The sequence below is a fragment of the Urocitellus parryii genome, chromosome 9, assembly GCF_045843805.1.
Source record: "Urocitellus parryii isolate mUroPar1 chromosome 9, mUroPar1.hap1, whole genome shotgun sequence".
NCBI classification, from domain to species: domain Eukaryota; kingdom Metazoa; phylum Chordata; class Mammalia; order Rodentia; family Sciuridae; genus Urocitellus; species Urocitellus parryii.
In genome coordinates, this window is record NC_135539.1 from 136,936,540 (window position 1) to 136,952,661 (window position 16,122).

Sequence of the window (16,122 nt, forward strand, 5' to 3'; positions counted from 1 at the left end):
TGGGGACAGCAGATTGGCGTCCTGGGTGGGTTATTACAGAGAAGGGGGAGGTTTCCTGAGCTGATTGCCACAGATCATGGGTCTGGGTTTCGTTTTCATGTCCATCTGTCTGGCTTTTGTCCATTTGTGAATTCAGCCTTTCAATGGAGCAAAAGGAGGGAGTGTGGAGATGGCTGAGGGAGGAGGTGGAGGCCTCTGCCCACCCACAGGCCACACCCACAGGCCACACCCACAGGCCACACCCACAGGCCACACCCACAGGCCTGCTTGGGGCCATGGTCACTGGATCTATTTGAAGATGTGGAGCTCAGGCGCATTGGAACTGCTTCAGGTTCACTCAAGGGAAAAAGATTCTTGGCCTTAGCACTTTGGGCTCAGATGTACTCCTAATACTTCAATAGAATAACAAGAGAAAGCTAGTTTTCTCTCCTTCTTTATTTCCACAGCCTGACTTCCTTCCTTCCTTCCTTCCTTCCTTCCTTCCTTCCTTCCTTCTTTCCTTCCTTCTTTCCTTCCTTCCTTCCTTTCTTCCTTCCTTCCAAGAGTGCACACAGGTCTGTTGAGTCATTAGGGAGAAAAAACAAATAATGTTCTTTCTTGCAAAAACATTGTGTTTGAGAAAAAGAGCCATTCAGCAGAAATGTGTCTCAAAATGATAATAAAATAAAATAAAACACTAAACCTGATGCAAGTCAAGGGCACCCTGAGAAACAATATGACTCAGCTAGAAAACACACACTTTAAAATACCCCTTTCTTTTTAACTAATGGAAGTGTTATCTGTAAGTAGGGAGAGAAGCCTTTCCCCAGCACCAGCAGTTATGTAAGCATCTCCCAGACCCAGTGCAGCCTAAGTGCGGCAGCGAAGTCCTGGAGTTGACTTGCTGGGCTCAGGCTGGGTGGATGTGGAGGGCTGGCATCCCCAGCCCACGCCTGGCCTTCCTCCTCCTCTTCCCCCTGTTCTGGACTGCCACCTCGGGAGTGATAACCAAAGCATCAGTTAAGAAGTGCCAGGTGTATACCGATGGAGGATGGCAGAGGGGAGGAGTGGGGGAGGGGGAGGAGAGGGAGGAGGAGGAAGGAAGGGAGCAAGAGGACATGGAGGCCATCCGTGTGTGCGATGCCTCATCTCTTCTCTAAGTATTCTTGTGCCTATATGCCGGGAGCTGTCACATGGGAACCGAGCGCCCCTTAGCCTTGAGCGATGAGAGTGTGGAGAGGTGGCGAGCCAGCCGTGGGCTGTGTGTGAGCTATGAGCACTGAGCGCACAGGGTGGACTGAACCAACACTGCCCCTCTGTTGGGAGGGGGACGTCTGTGTCTTTTTGCTGGCTCTGCCTGATCCCCACACAGCACAAGAGATGGGCGTGGCCTACCCAGGTGTCAGTCAACTTGCTGACCGCAGACATCAGAAGCTAGACTCAACCCTCTGAAACCTGACCCCTTGCCTCATCTGAATGGCTTCTCCCTAATAAAAGGGTTCATTCAGCATGTGCTCCTGGCTCTTTCTTGCCCTCCTTGCCCCCCTTGTGGGAGCTGCAGCAGAGGAGTGGTCACTGAACCCAGAGAAAAGGTCCTTTCTGTGTCTGTGTCTTTATTTAGTCCCTAAATTCACTTGGAGTGACCCTGACCGGTTTAGTTGTGTGACACGACACCCATAATTTCGTTTTTGTCACAACCTACCTGTAAAGCAAATGGGGTGCATACTGTCACCCCCACTTTTCAGGTATGAAAACTGAGACAGACGAGTTGCCTAAAGTCACACAGCAGGTGGCCGTCACAGATTTGCAAAAGAAGCAAGGGATCATCTCAGCTAGTCTCTCAGTCCACAGACACAACAACTGGAACCAAAATACTCCCTTGGAGGCAGCAGAGAGAAGGGACTCTGGCTGTGAGGAGGACAGTCATTTAAACAATGACTGTCACCTGCACCGCCTCCTGCAGCGCCCAGCTCCTTCCTGTTGGTTTTCCACTGTGAAGCAATTCCCTTAAAGGGAGCTTTTCCCAAATAAGTTGAGAATCTTTATTTTTCGGACCCGCTGTTTTCTTTATACATAGGCTTTTCAAATGAACAACAAAGCCGCACGCGGACAGGCGAGAGGTGGTTCTGAGGGCCATCCACATCTGACACCTAATGAAACGTACCTGGAAGGGATGTGACTGAAGTCTTCAGTTGTAAAGTTAGAATTCCATTTGTATGCTTTTGAAGTTAACATGAAGGTTAAAAGCCAAAGTGTGTAGTCGCATGACTGGCATCGCAAAGCTTAACGCCCTCAAAGAACATTAAGAAAGAAAGTAACTGCTGAAAACCTCCTCTTAGTTTTAGGTAACTTATCTTTGATTACCTAATATGAAATTTAAGCCATTGATTCACTGAGCACCTTTTCTGACCTTTTTTAAATTTTTTTTCTTACCAATAATTATTCCCATATGATTCAGACAGAAATGGAAATTTGGTAATTACTCATCTAATTTGATCAGGGTTGACAAGCAGCTAATTAATCCTGCCTACTCTTTATTCAGCTGAGGTATTAAATGAGTTGATTTTGCTTAAAGGAAGCATGGGTCAAAGTGGCAGAATAATTAACTATGCATGTATTATTATCACTGTAGTTATATACACGCACACTCCATATGCACTATGTGTTATCTGCTTTAATGTAAATGAGTATATAGGTTTTATATATACTATGTACAAGCTTACTGTATATGTTTGTGTGTAAACACATACACAAATGATACGTACATTCCTATAACTTACACATATAGCAAACCTTAGGTATAGACATGAAGTTAAAATTGGTTCTCTGAACTTAGGTGTTTTTTTAATTTCCTGTGGCCTAATTATTTCGTTTCTCTAGCATATTATATTTATAGTAATGGCTAGAATTTAAACAGGGCGACATTCTTTCTCCAAAGCTCCCAAGGCAGAGCAGCCCATTAATAATATCTCTACAAGGTCGCAGAAAGGGCTTATGGAGAGTGACCTTGAACAACTCACTTAGCCTCTTGGACCCTCTGCCTCCCCATCAGCAAAAGGGGCACTGAAACTGCCTGAAACATCTCCTGGCACAGAGATGGCCCTTGGTATTTGGCTCTTCCTGTCCCCCTAATGATCCAGTCACCCTGATACTGTCCCTTCTGGCAAAGAAAAAAAAATGTGCTTTATCAGCCTCAGAGTAATTAAAACTTAAATACCAAACACAAATCAGTTAAATGAGACAGAAAAATCAATGTTATCAGATACGTGAGCTGAGTCGATTTCTGCTGCTATTAAAGACAGTAAAACCCTGGTGTGTCGCAGTCAGCCTAGAGTTTAATATGAAGTCATTATGGGTGTTGTGCTAGAATAAGTAGGGACCCTGGCTCTGGGCTCAGGCCATCTGGAACCCCATCCTGGCTTACCTTGTGTTTTAGGGACCTTATATAAACAACTTCAGTATCATCATTTATAAAAAGGAAATAATAATAACACCCAAGTCACAATGATTCCCAAGTCACATCAACCAGCTTAATATATGCAAAGTGTTTAGCAAGATGCCTGGCACAGAGTAAAAGTTCCATAAATGATAGCTGTTGTCACTGCGACTCTAGAAATTCTCTTCATCAAAGAGCACTTGCTCATCTTCTCACAATTACAATCCTGAACCTAATGGAGTTGGGTCACGTTTCCCCACTAGGGACTTGTGAGCCCATCTCAGGCACTGAGCCCTGTCTCCTCTGTCCCCAGGGATGGTGAACTTCAGTGAAGTGTCTGGGTACCCCGTGCTGCAGCACTGGAAGGTCCGGTCGGTGATGTACCACATCAAACTCAACCAAGCGGCCGTCTCTCAGGGTAAGCCCCACAGCCAGCCCCCCCCACCCCCAACCCAGGGCTTAACCGGCCTTCCAGGGCACAACCTTCAGTCCCCTGTCCCGCCACGTGCACTCTTGAGGACAAATGCCTGGAGTGAGGGCCTGGGCCAAGTCAGATCCAATGGCACTTTCCATCCTGGACTGGAGAAGAGACAGAGTGGACAGGCTGGGACCAGTGACAATTATCCTGTTCTCTGGGTCCCTCAGCACCTGCAGAGGGTATTTCAAAACTGCGTGATTTTCACAAACTGAGAAATACAACATTCCAAATGCAAAAGTATAATTTAAAATTCCATGTAATGACATGAGGAAAACAGGGTGGGAAGGGCTTAAGTTTCCTAAAGAGCGAGTGAGTGGGATAGAGAGATGGAGAGCAATCGAGAAATACGACCCTCTGCAGTAAACATCATGTGTGGAACGCAGTTTTCCTTATGTATGGAGGTGATGTGAATTACACCCAGTAAGTTAAGGACAGCGAGTTCTAAACTTATTTAGGATCTCAGGGTCGGCAGGCAGCAGGCGGGAGGTAGATGGAGCCTCAGGGCCATCAGGAGGAAGATGAATGGTACAGGACAAATGGAAGATCCTGACGAACAATGAGACATGCACTTTCAAAGGTGATACTTCCTAAACGAGAAGCATCACACATTAAGGATCTAGAACCCTTCCACAGGGCACAAGAGAACTCAGAATTTTTTTCTTTTGAATGTGCAAGTATTCTTGGAGAGAAGGGATCAGGGTGAGGACGGTGATGAAGGACGCTCCACAGGTGCAGAACATCTGGGAGGAACTGAGCCCCTCTTCATTCTGGGAAAACTCACAGCGAAAACTATACCATCCACATACTCAGTCTGCACACGGCACAGATGCTGCGCACACCAGGGCTGGATGTTTCTGTTGCCATAAGTGTTTTAAAGTCACATAATGGTGTCCCAAGTGATGTGCACGTGGCACCTGAGGTCTCCTGCCTGAGCTAGACTCCATCTTGCCCCCATGAAACACGTGTGCGGATTCAGAAGGTATTGGATTTGGAAACTTTACCGGAGGCTGTCTTTTATGATGAGTGTAATTCTCTTAAGGAACAGCAGAAAACAGAAGGAGCTTTGGCTGGGGTGGACAGGAAGGAGGGTGTTTTTTCCGGTGGTCATTTCCCGGTCCTTTTCCTTTGGATTTTCTGACATAAAATGTAAGCAGTGTGTTAGTGACTGCTCCTACGTTCTCCTTCCATTGTCTGCCCGTTGCCCATTTCCATGTCTAAAGGCAACGTTTTGCACACCTTTTTGGTCACTAGCAACAGTCTGGAGATGTTTTAGGTTGTGACCAGATGCACACACACACCCTCCCTCACACATTCCAAGAAACAGTGCTTCATCTTATGAGGGGAAATGTTCTCTGCTAGTGTTTGTTTCCGTTCTAGACTTTGCTTTTTTTTCTCCTTCTTACAAAGCTGTTATTTGAACAGATTACATTGATTTAATGTCCTGACCTGCAGAGTGTGTGGGGGAGACACATTTACTTAAGGGATATGGGGAGTGGAAGTTGGCCATGTTCTGCTTAACCTGCACCAACCAGCGGGTTTGAATAGGTGTCTGCCCAGGAGCTGAAGGGTCTGATTGGTCCCATGGAAATACCTGCTGGTGGTCCCAGCCAGCTCTCCACATCACTCTGGGCCGCAATCGGGCTGAGGTGCCTGGGGGGTCCAGAGGCCACATGTGGGTCCTCACTCTCTCTCGGGCCATGTTCCTCCGCAGCCTTCAACAATGCCCTTCATTCCCTGGATGGGGCCACGTCTCGTGCGGACTTTGTGGCCTTGTTGGGCCAGTTTGGCAACCATTACATCCAGGAAGCTATCTATGGCTTTGAGGAGTCCTGTTCCATCTGGTACCCAAATAAGCAAGTCCAGCGGCGACTCTGGCTGGAGTACGAAGACATCAGTAAAGGTGAGTGGCGTGCGCTGTAGCAGCTACACCCCTGTAGGCGCTGGTGGCCTGGGCGCCGTCCCCACACCGCCCTCAAGGCGTCTGCAGAGGGAGCAGGAACCCAGATTTCCCTCAGTGTTCTCTTCCCACCCTCGGAATTTTGAAAGTTTGATTGCTAAAACCCAATCTCCAGATGAGAGTGTTTGGAGGAACTGTAGATGCAGGACCATGTCGCAGCGTATGGTCACTGTGTTACCACGGAGGGACTCCACTGAGGGATTTCACAGCCACCATCCGTTCACCATCTGTGAATGACTGTGTCATGGAAGAGGAGAGAGGAGGAGAATGTTTCTGTCCCCCGCCCCCCGCCTCCTGCTTCCAAGAACCCCCCACACTGCTGGACAGTTAGAGCAGCCCCTCCTGAACCCCGCCTGACCCGTGTTTGGGCTCATGCGTCCTGTTGACTCATGTTATGAGGAATTCTCCGTTGGCTTAGTGGTTACATGGCTCTGACTGACAAAGTCACAACCGACCTTGTCCTCTCTCTTAAGAGTTAACATTCAGTCTGAGTCACTTCAAGAATTGGAATGTCTGGAGCCTTTTGAACGCATCTTCTGGCCCACGCACTGGCCAGGCAGCTGGGGTCTGATCGCCCAGGACTGCTTCAGATCTGCCATTCATAGGCTTCCCCCTGGGCGGATCCACCTGGTCTTCCCATGGTGCCAAGTTAGAGACGCGCAACTTGCAAAAGGGCATGTGGTAGTTAGCCAAGGAAATTTAAGAAATGGATTGCCTGCCGGCTCAGGCGCCAGGCTTCCTCAGAGACAGGGGGCAAATGAGCTCCGACGGCTGGGGTGCTCCTGGTTCCGTGAGTGCCATCCGTGTTGTTGGCTTGCCTCCTCAAGGGCTGGCACAGGCATGACCACCTCCCTCTGGCTCGACCCTTCCTCCTAGACACAAGAGGTTTGTTCCTGGGCTATAGTTGCTCAGGCATTTCCCCACAAGCCCTGGTTCCTCTAAACTCAGGGGTACAACCACAGGCTTCTGGTGTCTCTTCAAACTTCAGGATCTTCACATTGTTCAGGTTCCAATTCGCTGAGAGAGCGGTGCGATGTAAGCAAATGTCCATCAGCCCCGTTCCAGCTGGCAAAGGGTCCTGATGTCTCCATGCCAGAGCCTGGGGACGGAAGCAAAAGGCTGAAACCCCTCCAATCCTCTTTGCCATGGTCCAGGGACGGCCAGGGCCTGGGGTTTCTGGACAGGAGAGGCTGACCTTACCCAGAGCTGCTGCTTCTCTCTGGAGCATGCCAGCATCCTTGGGGCTGAACCCTGAGCCCGAGCTCAGGCTGCCCGCTGCTTGGCATTATGTGTACATCCCTCCATCTGAAGCCTCTCTCACCACTCAGCCACTGGACTGTGGCCACACCGTCCACCTGTGGACTTGAGTTGTCTGAAATGTGATTCTCATTCCTCTGTGCTTCTTATTCATCTTAAAAGGTATTCCCACATGTCGCATGTCTCCTTAATCATGCCCGACTGGTGATGCCTGCCTGCGGGATGGTACCCATCTCCACGTCAGCCTCCGCTCTGAGCCTTACCTGGACATTACAGGATTTGTCTGTCTTGTCGTTTGGCCTGTTTCTAACTTTTAAATATTTTTCTCCTCTCTAGGCACTCATTTCCCTTTCTTCCAAACCCCTGCATGAGGCAGCCTCCTCATTAAGAATGATGAGTTCTTAAGGCAAAGGAAGAAGTTCTTCCACTATTCTGCACTCAGAGAGGATTAGCACAGAACGGGACTCTGCCCTGGGCTGACCAGGGCACTGATGGCATGGTCCCTTCCCTGACTTGCCCTTTGATGATGTGTTCACACCAGCTCTCACCTTAAAATCCTTCTGTGAAATGGCTTTCTCTAGTCTTTGCCTCTGTACCTGTGACCAGTTACCCCAAATTGCTTATAGACTGAATAGGAAAATAGGTTTCATGTGGTAAAATGAAGTGAAAAGAGCACAGGACTTAGAGGTTGGAAATTTAGAATTGGCCAAGTGGTTTGACTTAGTCCAGTTAATCATCCAGAGCATGTCCTGTTCTCTGTGTCCCTCCGCTCTGTTAGTTTATCAGGCCTTATTAATGCCCCTTTATGTGAAAATCATTCTCAGGTTATAAATTTGGGAACAGTGTCCTCCTCTGTGTTAGTCAGTTTCCTGTTACTGTAACAAGATGCCAAAATAATCAACTTAAAAAGAGGGAAGCTTTGCTTTGCTCATGTTTCGGAGCTTTCATTGCACAGTAGGCTGGACCTGTGGCCTTGGGCCGTGGAGAGGTAGCACATCCAGGCAGGAAGCATGTGGTCAAGCAACGCTGCTCATCTCATGGTGGCTGGGAAGCAGAGAGAGAGCCAGGAAGGGGCTAGGGTCCTGGGATCCCTCCTTAGGAGTACCCCAAGTCTGGCAAACTGCCCCCAGGTCACCTCCTGAAGCTCCCCCACCTCCCAGAAGCACCAGGGGCTGGGAAGCAAGCAGATGGGCTGTTGGGGACATTTACAAACAACAGCACCTTTTTTCTACAAAATCTTGAAATTCTCAAGTGTAGACCCCGGAGTCTCGTCCAGCTGTGAACTCCCCGAGCCTAAAGCCGAGCCGACGTAGCCACGGTTGTCTTTCCTTGTTTCTGTGGTTCTCATGATGATGCTGGTGATGGTACCGACAGTGGGAAGGGTCCCCCTGCTGGGCTGAGTCCCCTGGGGCTTACTGGACAGGCGCGCCGTGCTGTAGTTACCCCTGGCTGGGGAGAACAGAGGCCCCCGTTTCCCGGACCACTGCCTCCAGGGAAGTCGGAGGGAGGCCTTTGGAAAATGCACTTCCATGTCTAACTGTCTAAGGTTAGTTACCATCATCATCATCATCATCATTATTATTATTATTATTTTCTCACAAGTCAAACACTGTTAGGCCCGGAGTTTCCCAGCCTGCCCTGTCCTCACTGTGTCCTCTCTCCACGGCCTCCTGCTCTCCCAGCCGGCCTCTCCAGCTGTGCACCGGCTCTCATCCCCACTTTACCTTCCCCCAGTTCATTCATTATTCGCATCTTTTCCATCTTTACCTTCTCTCCAGCCACTGAATTCTCTCTTCCCCGACCGTGTGTCTTCTAAAAACGATCTCTTCACAAATGCTGACCTTTGACACGTTGCCTTTCAAGGCATTCGCATCAGATTTCCTGAAAGAGTGGAAACAGTGGGAAGGGTCCCTCTGCTGGGCTGAGTCCCCTGGGGCTTACTGGGCACCTCTTCCCTTGCACCTCTTCCTACGCCCTCGACTCCTCTCCTCTCTTCCAGTTATTGCTTTCCATGCTCCACAGGACCGTCCCATCGTCTCAGCTGAAGAGTCTGTCCTCTTCTTCCCTGGGTGCCCCAGTGCGGGTCTGCTCAGATGCTCTTCATAAGCCTTTGGCTTTTTCTCACTCCTTCTTGCCCTTATTTCTCTAGAGAAGCTGACCGCACTTGTGGGAAGGGTGGCAGGGGGTTTGGTCCTTTCTTCTTTGCTGTTGCTCGGGGAGTCCACCTGCATCTGCCCCGACACCCACCTGTATTCCCCCTTTTCCCGAGCGTCAGAACTTCCTCTTCTACCTGGGTATTCCGCAGGCCCCTCAATGGTGGTTATGTCCGCTAGAAGACTCGTGAACTCCTCCAATGGGTCAGAGGTAGAGAGAGGACTCCTCCGTGTCACACTCAGCCGTGACAAGGCCTGTCCTTTCTGCCACCGATGTCTCCTCCACAGTCTTCCCTCATTTCTTCAGCTGCGTGAGTGCACACCCCCAATGCTCATGGAAGGGATTCAGATTGGGGAGCCGGGGGCAAGGGGTGAGGGAGAGATGGGTCCACTGCACGGTGTTTCCGTTAGGTGTGAGGGAGGCTGGTGTGCGATGGCTCCGTGGGGCCAAGGCGGTTACCAAGGACGCACAGCGTGTCCCGAAATAGCTGCAAGAATGCACTTAAGGTGCCGGAGATGCTGATGACCCTGATTTGATTATTACCTAACGTATACATGAATCAAAGTACCCTATGATTCCTTATAGATATGTACAGTGACTATGTGTCAATAAAGAACATTTGAAGTCGCTCCTTCATGTATCTCCGTGGCTTCCCTTCCTGCCACTCTACTCCATTCAACGATTCGCCATCTGTTCCCTTTTTAAAATGCGATTTAATGGCCTCGCTCCTCAGCGTGAAGCCCCTGCTAACTCCTTACTGCCTCTGCGTGGGCAGCATGACTTCACTCTCTGTATTAGCTTCCTGTGGCCACTGTAACAAATCACCACCGACCTGGTGGCTTAAGACAAAGCAAATTTATTCTCCGACATTCTTGGGGCCGGAAGTCCAAATGCAGCCTCCCCGGGTGGAGCTCCCAGCTTGCAAGAGGGCGTGGAGGTTCCATGGAGTCTCAGAGCAGGGATGCGCATTCTGGCTGACCCTGGCCTCACTCCACCTGCACCCTGCCACTTCCTTCTCCTGCGGGAACCGCCCCGGGGCCCTTGGTGGCCTCTCCAGCGCTCCAGGCAGAGCTGCCTGCTCGCCAGCCCCTCCTGACGGCTGTGTCCCAGGGCGCTCCACGTTCCACACTGCCATTCCCTGCAGGACCAGCTCCCACAGTGACAGCCCTGACAGCACTAACTGTATTTCTCTTCTCTTCTTTAATTTCAAGAGTTTGTTTAAAATATTCAAAACACATAAAACAGCACAAAATGAAAAGTAAATCTTCTTGCTCTTATTTCCCAGGAATCGAGTTCCACTCCCAGAGGCGATCAGACAAGCATCACTACCAGTTTATGGTCTACCCGTCTGGAGATAATAAACACCCAAATTGTAGGAAAAGAGATATGATCAGGGTCCAGCTTTAAAAAAAAAATCATACACGTGCATACATATGTACATGATCCTTCAAGTTCTCCCCCTCTGTCTACATACGCATTCTTTTTTTTTTTAAGTATTTATTTTTTAGTTTTAGGAGAGCACAATATCTTTATTTATGTGGTGCTGAGGATCAAACCCATTGCCCCACGTGTGCTAGGCGAGCGCTCTACCACTTGAGCCACATCCCAGCCCTAAGCACACATTCTTAGACACGCTCACAGACACAGATGTCATGTCTGTAGAGAACTGTGTCTACGTCATCTCAAAATAACTTTGTCTATATATAAGAGCAAATTGTCTGTTTTCACCAAGATTGGGGATAGGGATAAGGGACTTTTATTTATTTCTTTATTTTTGTACAAAAACGTCTACATTGCTTTTTCCACAAAAGGCATTTGCTACTTTTATAATTCTTTTAAATGGTAAAAAATATTTTCTGAAAGTTTTGTTATTTTGAATAAAGACTTAGAAAGTTAACCTACAAACAACAAAAAAAAAACACACACAATCCTATGTTCAGAAAGTTGAATTTTGGACAGAAATCTGGGAGAAAGTACAAAACAACATGCTCATGTCTCACTGATCTTTGGGACTTCATCCTTGACAGTGTCTACAGTTTGTCACAGGAACAAATCCTTTATCTTTTCTTACTTCAGAAGAAACAAGTAAAGAGCTGTAGAGCTGCAGATCTCAGAGAAGTGGTCAAGGAAAAGTGGGCCCTCCTGGAATTCACCTGTCAAGGCTTAGATTCACCCCTCCACCCGGTCCACAAGCATCCAAAGACCTTCTTCCCATCTGTGGTTTCTATGCTCCATTCAGGACTGGGTTTCCATGGGTCTGCGTTCCCTTCCTCTTCCAATACCGCCTTCCTTAATGGTGTCTTTAGATCCGCCCTTTGCCATTGCCTTTTCTTACTGTTGCTTCTGGAGGGTGTCAGTGGGGTCGTCTGGGTGACAGATGGAGGAGGCTAGGTTTTGCCCTCTGCGGCAACTTTAATCCATTACCCACACTCCTTTTCTGTCCAGCGGCCTCCTTGCCCTGGGGAAAGCTGAGACGTATGCCTTCCTCTTCCTTCCCCTAGGTGACATCTAGACATATCATGATCACAGAAGAGAGGAAGGTGCCTCTGTGGCCTGGTATGCCCCCCACAGATGACACATCTTCCATGTTCTGCCACTCTGTTTTCATGTGGATATGGCACAGGACAGGCTCAACTTCCCTTTTCCAAGATGGCGGACAGACTTGGGCTACAGATGCATCAAAAGTAGCAGCTGAATCACACTTTCCTCCTGATCCCAGGTGCTGGTCAGCCAAGACTTAGTCCTGTGCATTTGATGAGGAGGCTAACGTGTAAAACTGTGGCATGTGGCTTAAGAATCTGACCAAGTTAAGGACACAAGCTTACAGAAATGCATTAAGGAGGAAAAACGTGTTTCTACGACGCTTTGTGGTTTTACAGTCCTTGGGCTGCAAACCAGCTTGAAAGCGTCTTTCTACACACAGAGTCGGCCCTCAAGTGGCAAGGCCATTAAGGTGTACAGCTGTTTGCTCTAGGTGATTAATAAATTCATTCAACACATGTTTGCTGAGCACCTGCTGTATGCAAACCTCTGTAGTGAACAGAAAGGGAATCTAGAGAATTGGGCTACTTGGGGTCATTTGTGGGTACACAGGCCTGAGGAGGAGGTCACAGAATGTCCTCATATGTGTGAGGACTGGGCTTGAGTCTTCAAGCTCTGATGCTGTGAGTCCAGAGGAAACCAGATCTGGAGGCCGAGGGAGGAAGTTGCTAAGCCATAGTACCAAATGGCTACCAGCTTTCAAGGGCTTACTTGGAGCCACTTTGCGAAGCATGTTACATAGCTGCTGTCATTTAATCCTCTAATATACATGTCATTTAAATCCCATCTTCCCCATTGACAGATAAGAAAATAAAGTCTGAGAAAACTTCAGCACTTTGCATGTGGTCACCAAACTAGGAAGTAGCTGAGTTACTAGTTTGGGACTAGAAAGAGTACCCATGGTCCTCAGTCAGGTATGACTTCCTGCCATGTCGTCTGATGAGTTTACAAGAATTCAATGTGGAATCAAAAAGTAATGGAGCCAGGACACTGGTCAGGACACCAGACTGTGGCCACATGTCAACACTCATTAGACTTCATGGTGGATGTGTTGTCATTCACCTTGAATTTTCTGGATATTTTGTTGTTTGTTGTTGTGGGGGGGGGGTTATTTGTTGGAGTGGTTATTATTACCCCATTTGGTGGTATTTCTCAAAATTCAATGTGCATATGTATTACATAGGATCTTATTAAATTGGAGACTCTAATTCAGTAAATGTGGGTGAGTCTGAGATCCTGTATTTCTAGCCAGCTCCCTGTATTAGTCAGCTTTCCGTAGCTGTGACAAAATATCTGAGAAAAACAACTGAAGAGGAGGGGAGGGGAGCTTTGGTTCACAGCTTCAGAGGCCAGTTCATGGTCACCTGGCTCTGTTGTTCCTGGGTCTGTGGACAACATGGTGATTGGAGTGTGTGGCAGCAGAGGCTGCTCATGTCATGGCAGCCAGAAAACAAAGAGAGAAAGAGGAAGAACCAGGAATAAAGTGTACTTGAAGGCACCCCCCCCCCCCGCCCATGACCTACTGCCTCCAGGTAAGCCTCACCTCCCAACAGGCCTCCTGCCTCCCAATAACCCATTAGCTATGAACCCATCAAGGTGTTGATCCATGCTCTAATCACCTCCCCAAAGTGTCCCCTCTGAACACTGCTGCCCTGGGGACCAAGACTTCCACATGTGAGCTTTGGGGGAACACTGCAGGCCCAAACCCTGACTCTGCTGGATGCTGCCAGAGCCGTTCACTCCAGACCACATACCATTCTCTTCTCTCAAAGGTTGACAGGCAGGGGCTTCTCCAGTCATCCCTACCCATCCTGTCCAGGGTCTGAGTGTCAACCCTGGAGCAGGACAGGTGGCCTCCAGGGCCATGTCCTGGTGTCACCTTATTGCAGAGTGGCACAGGCTGGATGACAGTTCTGAATAGCGTTCACTTGGGACCAAGACTTTTTTCTGATTAAGCCATTGATCACTAGGCTTGTGTGCAGCATGGAGCTGTCTTCAGCCGCAGGCTCTGGAAGGCACTGGCAATATGCCAACACCGGGATTAAAGATGATAAGCTGGTTTTTCTTTTAGCTTTGTACTGAGGCAACACTGTCTTCCTGCTACCACCTCAAGCAGATTCCACCTAGGGTGCTTGAAACAGTATTCACGAGAGATTCTCATTTATTGGATTCTTACCTCTGGAAACCACGAACTGGATAGTGGTGATGTCAGATTCTGGTGATGATGTCAAAATCTCTTTCTTTTAACCATGGGCCTGACTCATGGGAATAACATATAGTCAGTGTCTTACAACTTAGCAGTTAATTGTATCCTGGATTGTTCTCAGCCACTCCAAGTGTGTAAGCTTTGCTTGCATAACTTGATTGATTGCTTCCCTGGGAATGGATTTATTCATTCATTTATCACCACTTCTCTACCTAAACATAGTTCTAGGCACTGAGCACATGATGATGAATGAGACCGAAAATTTTTCTGCTTATACAGAACTTATATCCCAGTAAGAAGACACAGAAAATGGCAAATATGTGAAAGGAAGAAATTCAGATAGTGATGGAAACTGAAGCCATTGTTTGCTGGCAGTGGACTGGAGGACTGAGCGCATGTCTGGAGGCAGGCCCTTGGAAGACCTCAACGGTGGTGTGGAGGGGTGATTTGGAGCAGAGACCTGGAGGATAAGAAGGGGTAAAGATTGGGGCAGATGAGCCTAGGCACAACAAAGAGGGAACACACAACCCTAGCTCCTAGAATAACAGAGTCCACGTCAGAGGTAATTGCTAAATATCAGACTGAAACCCAACGTGACTATGGAGGAGAGGCCTGGGTCCTCTGGTGGGACATGGCCTGAGTTGTCCTGTTGGCTAGATTCAACATGCTACAATGGGGCGGTTTGTTAGCCCATCTCTTATCCAACATGCTGCTAGCTCCGTGGGCCCCTGGATTGGCTACGGTGGTCCAGACCAAGAGAAATAAGCACACAACCTGAGACTTCCTAGTACAAGGCAGAGACTTACCTGCCAGGGTTTTATCTTGATCAAGTTGGAATGCGTTGCATTCCACAGCAGATTATCTGTACAAGAAATAAAGGGCTGGGGGTGGGGGAATCACAAGGGAAGTGCAAGGTGAGAGTCTGTGTGAAGATGGGAATCCAACTTGACCTCCCTGGCCTTTCCCATCGTAAGGGGTGAGCGCCTGTGTCCATCCTGCTCTAAGGCAGCTGTTGGGGGAAAGAGTGCTGGATTGGGATTCAGAACTGAGGTCTTTGTTTCAGCTAAGCCATTAGCCAGACATCTGACCTTGAATAAATTACCTAACCCTCTTCAAAATAATTTTCTCATCTGTATAATAACGAACTTGAATTAGATTATCCTTAGAGTTTCTTCTACTTCTAATGTTCTGTGACTCTATAAACTCCGCAAATGATTTCTATTTCTGATAACAGAATGCAGCACTTAATAATGCCTGACTCAAGGCTAAATAGGTTAATTCATCCAATATTGCCGTGGAAGGGGTTTGACATACCTACTTGTAGCAAGGTTGTCTGACAGAATTACATAGAAATTTTCACTAGATGCGACTCTTGAGAAGTTTATTTAATGGCCATGAGCCTCAGTTTCTATGTCTGTAAAATAGGGATTTAATACTTACATTACAAGGTCGTGTAAGGATTGAACTCACTGTCTGTAAAGCATTTTGTAAGCATTTACTGTATTGGAGTTCGTGTTATTACTATTACTATTGATTATTTCTACAGTTATCACCATTATTTTAATGAAATTTGCAGTTCACCTCCCTGTTCTTGAACAAAATAGCTACTGATGAAAAAAAAAAATTAAGGGATATCAGTGAAATGTGCCCAGGCTTCTCAGTAACAACCGAGGTCACAGATCTCTCCCAGGCCACTGGAACAGGAGGATCAAACCTTCATTTGCAGCAAGAGGGGATTTAGGGGTGAGAAGCCTAAGAATGAGCGTAGGACCCCTGGGGGAGCTTTCTGCTGAGCAGCCTGGGGTCACTTCCTTTTGGGTGTCAAGGAACTGATGGGGCCGGCGTGGTGTCCAGCTCTACCAGCCTTTCCTTATGTTTTAGTCGTCCATGGACCTTTATTTTATGTATTTTCACATGATGCTGAGGATCACACCCAGGGCCTCACACAGGCCAGGCCAGCGCTCCACCACCGAGCCCCAGCCCCCCAGCCTCTCCCTGGACCTGGGATTCAGTCCGGTTGCCTGGTCCCCTGCGCAGGCCAGTTCCCCTGGTCCCCCACAGGTGGGACTGACTGCAGCTACATCCCAACTCCATCATTGGTGTCTGTGGGAGGT

At 48.2% G+C, this 16,122-nt stretch overlaps 1 protein-coding gene across 2 annotated transcripts in view; it reads left to right on the forward strand.

Annotated features, from left to right (window-relative positions):
- The window catches only part of Astn1 (astrotactin 1), a 279,960-nt gene that overhangs the window by 214,022 nt on the left and 49,816 nt on the right, over positions 1–16,122 (forward strand). For both annotated transcript variants that reach the window (XM_026388461.2, XM_026388462.2), the window contains exons 15-16: positions 3,729–3,833; positions 5,605–5,793. In XM_026388461.2, coding sequence (XP_026244246.2) covers positions 3,729–3,833; positions 5,605–5,793 — 294 coding nt within the window. The remainder of the gene's footprint in view (positions 1–3,728; positions 3,834–5,604; positions 5,794–16,122) is intronic.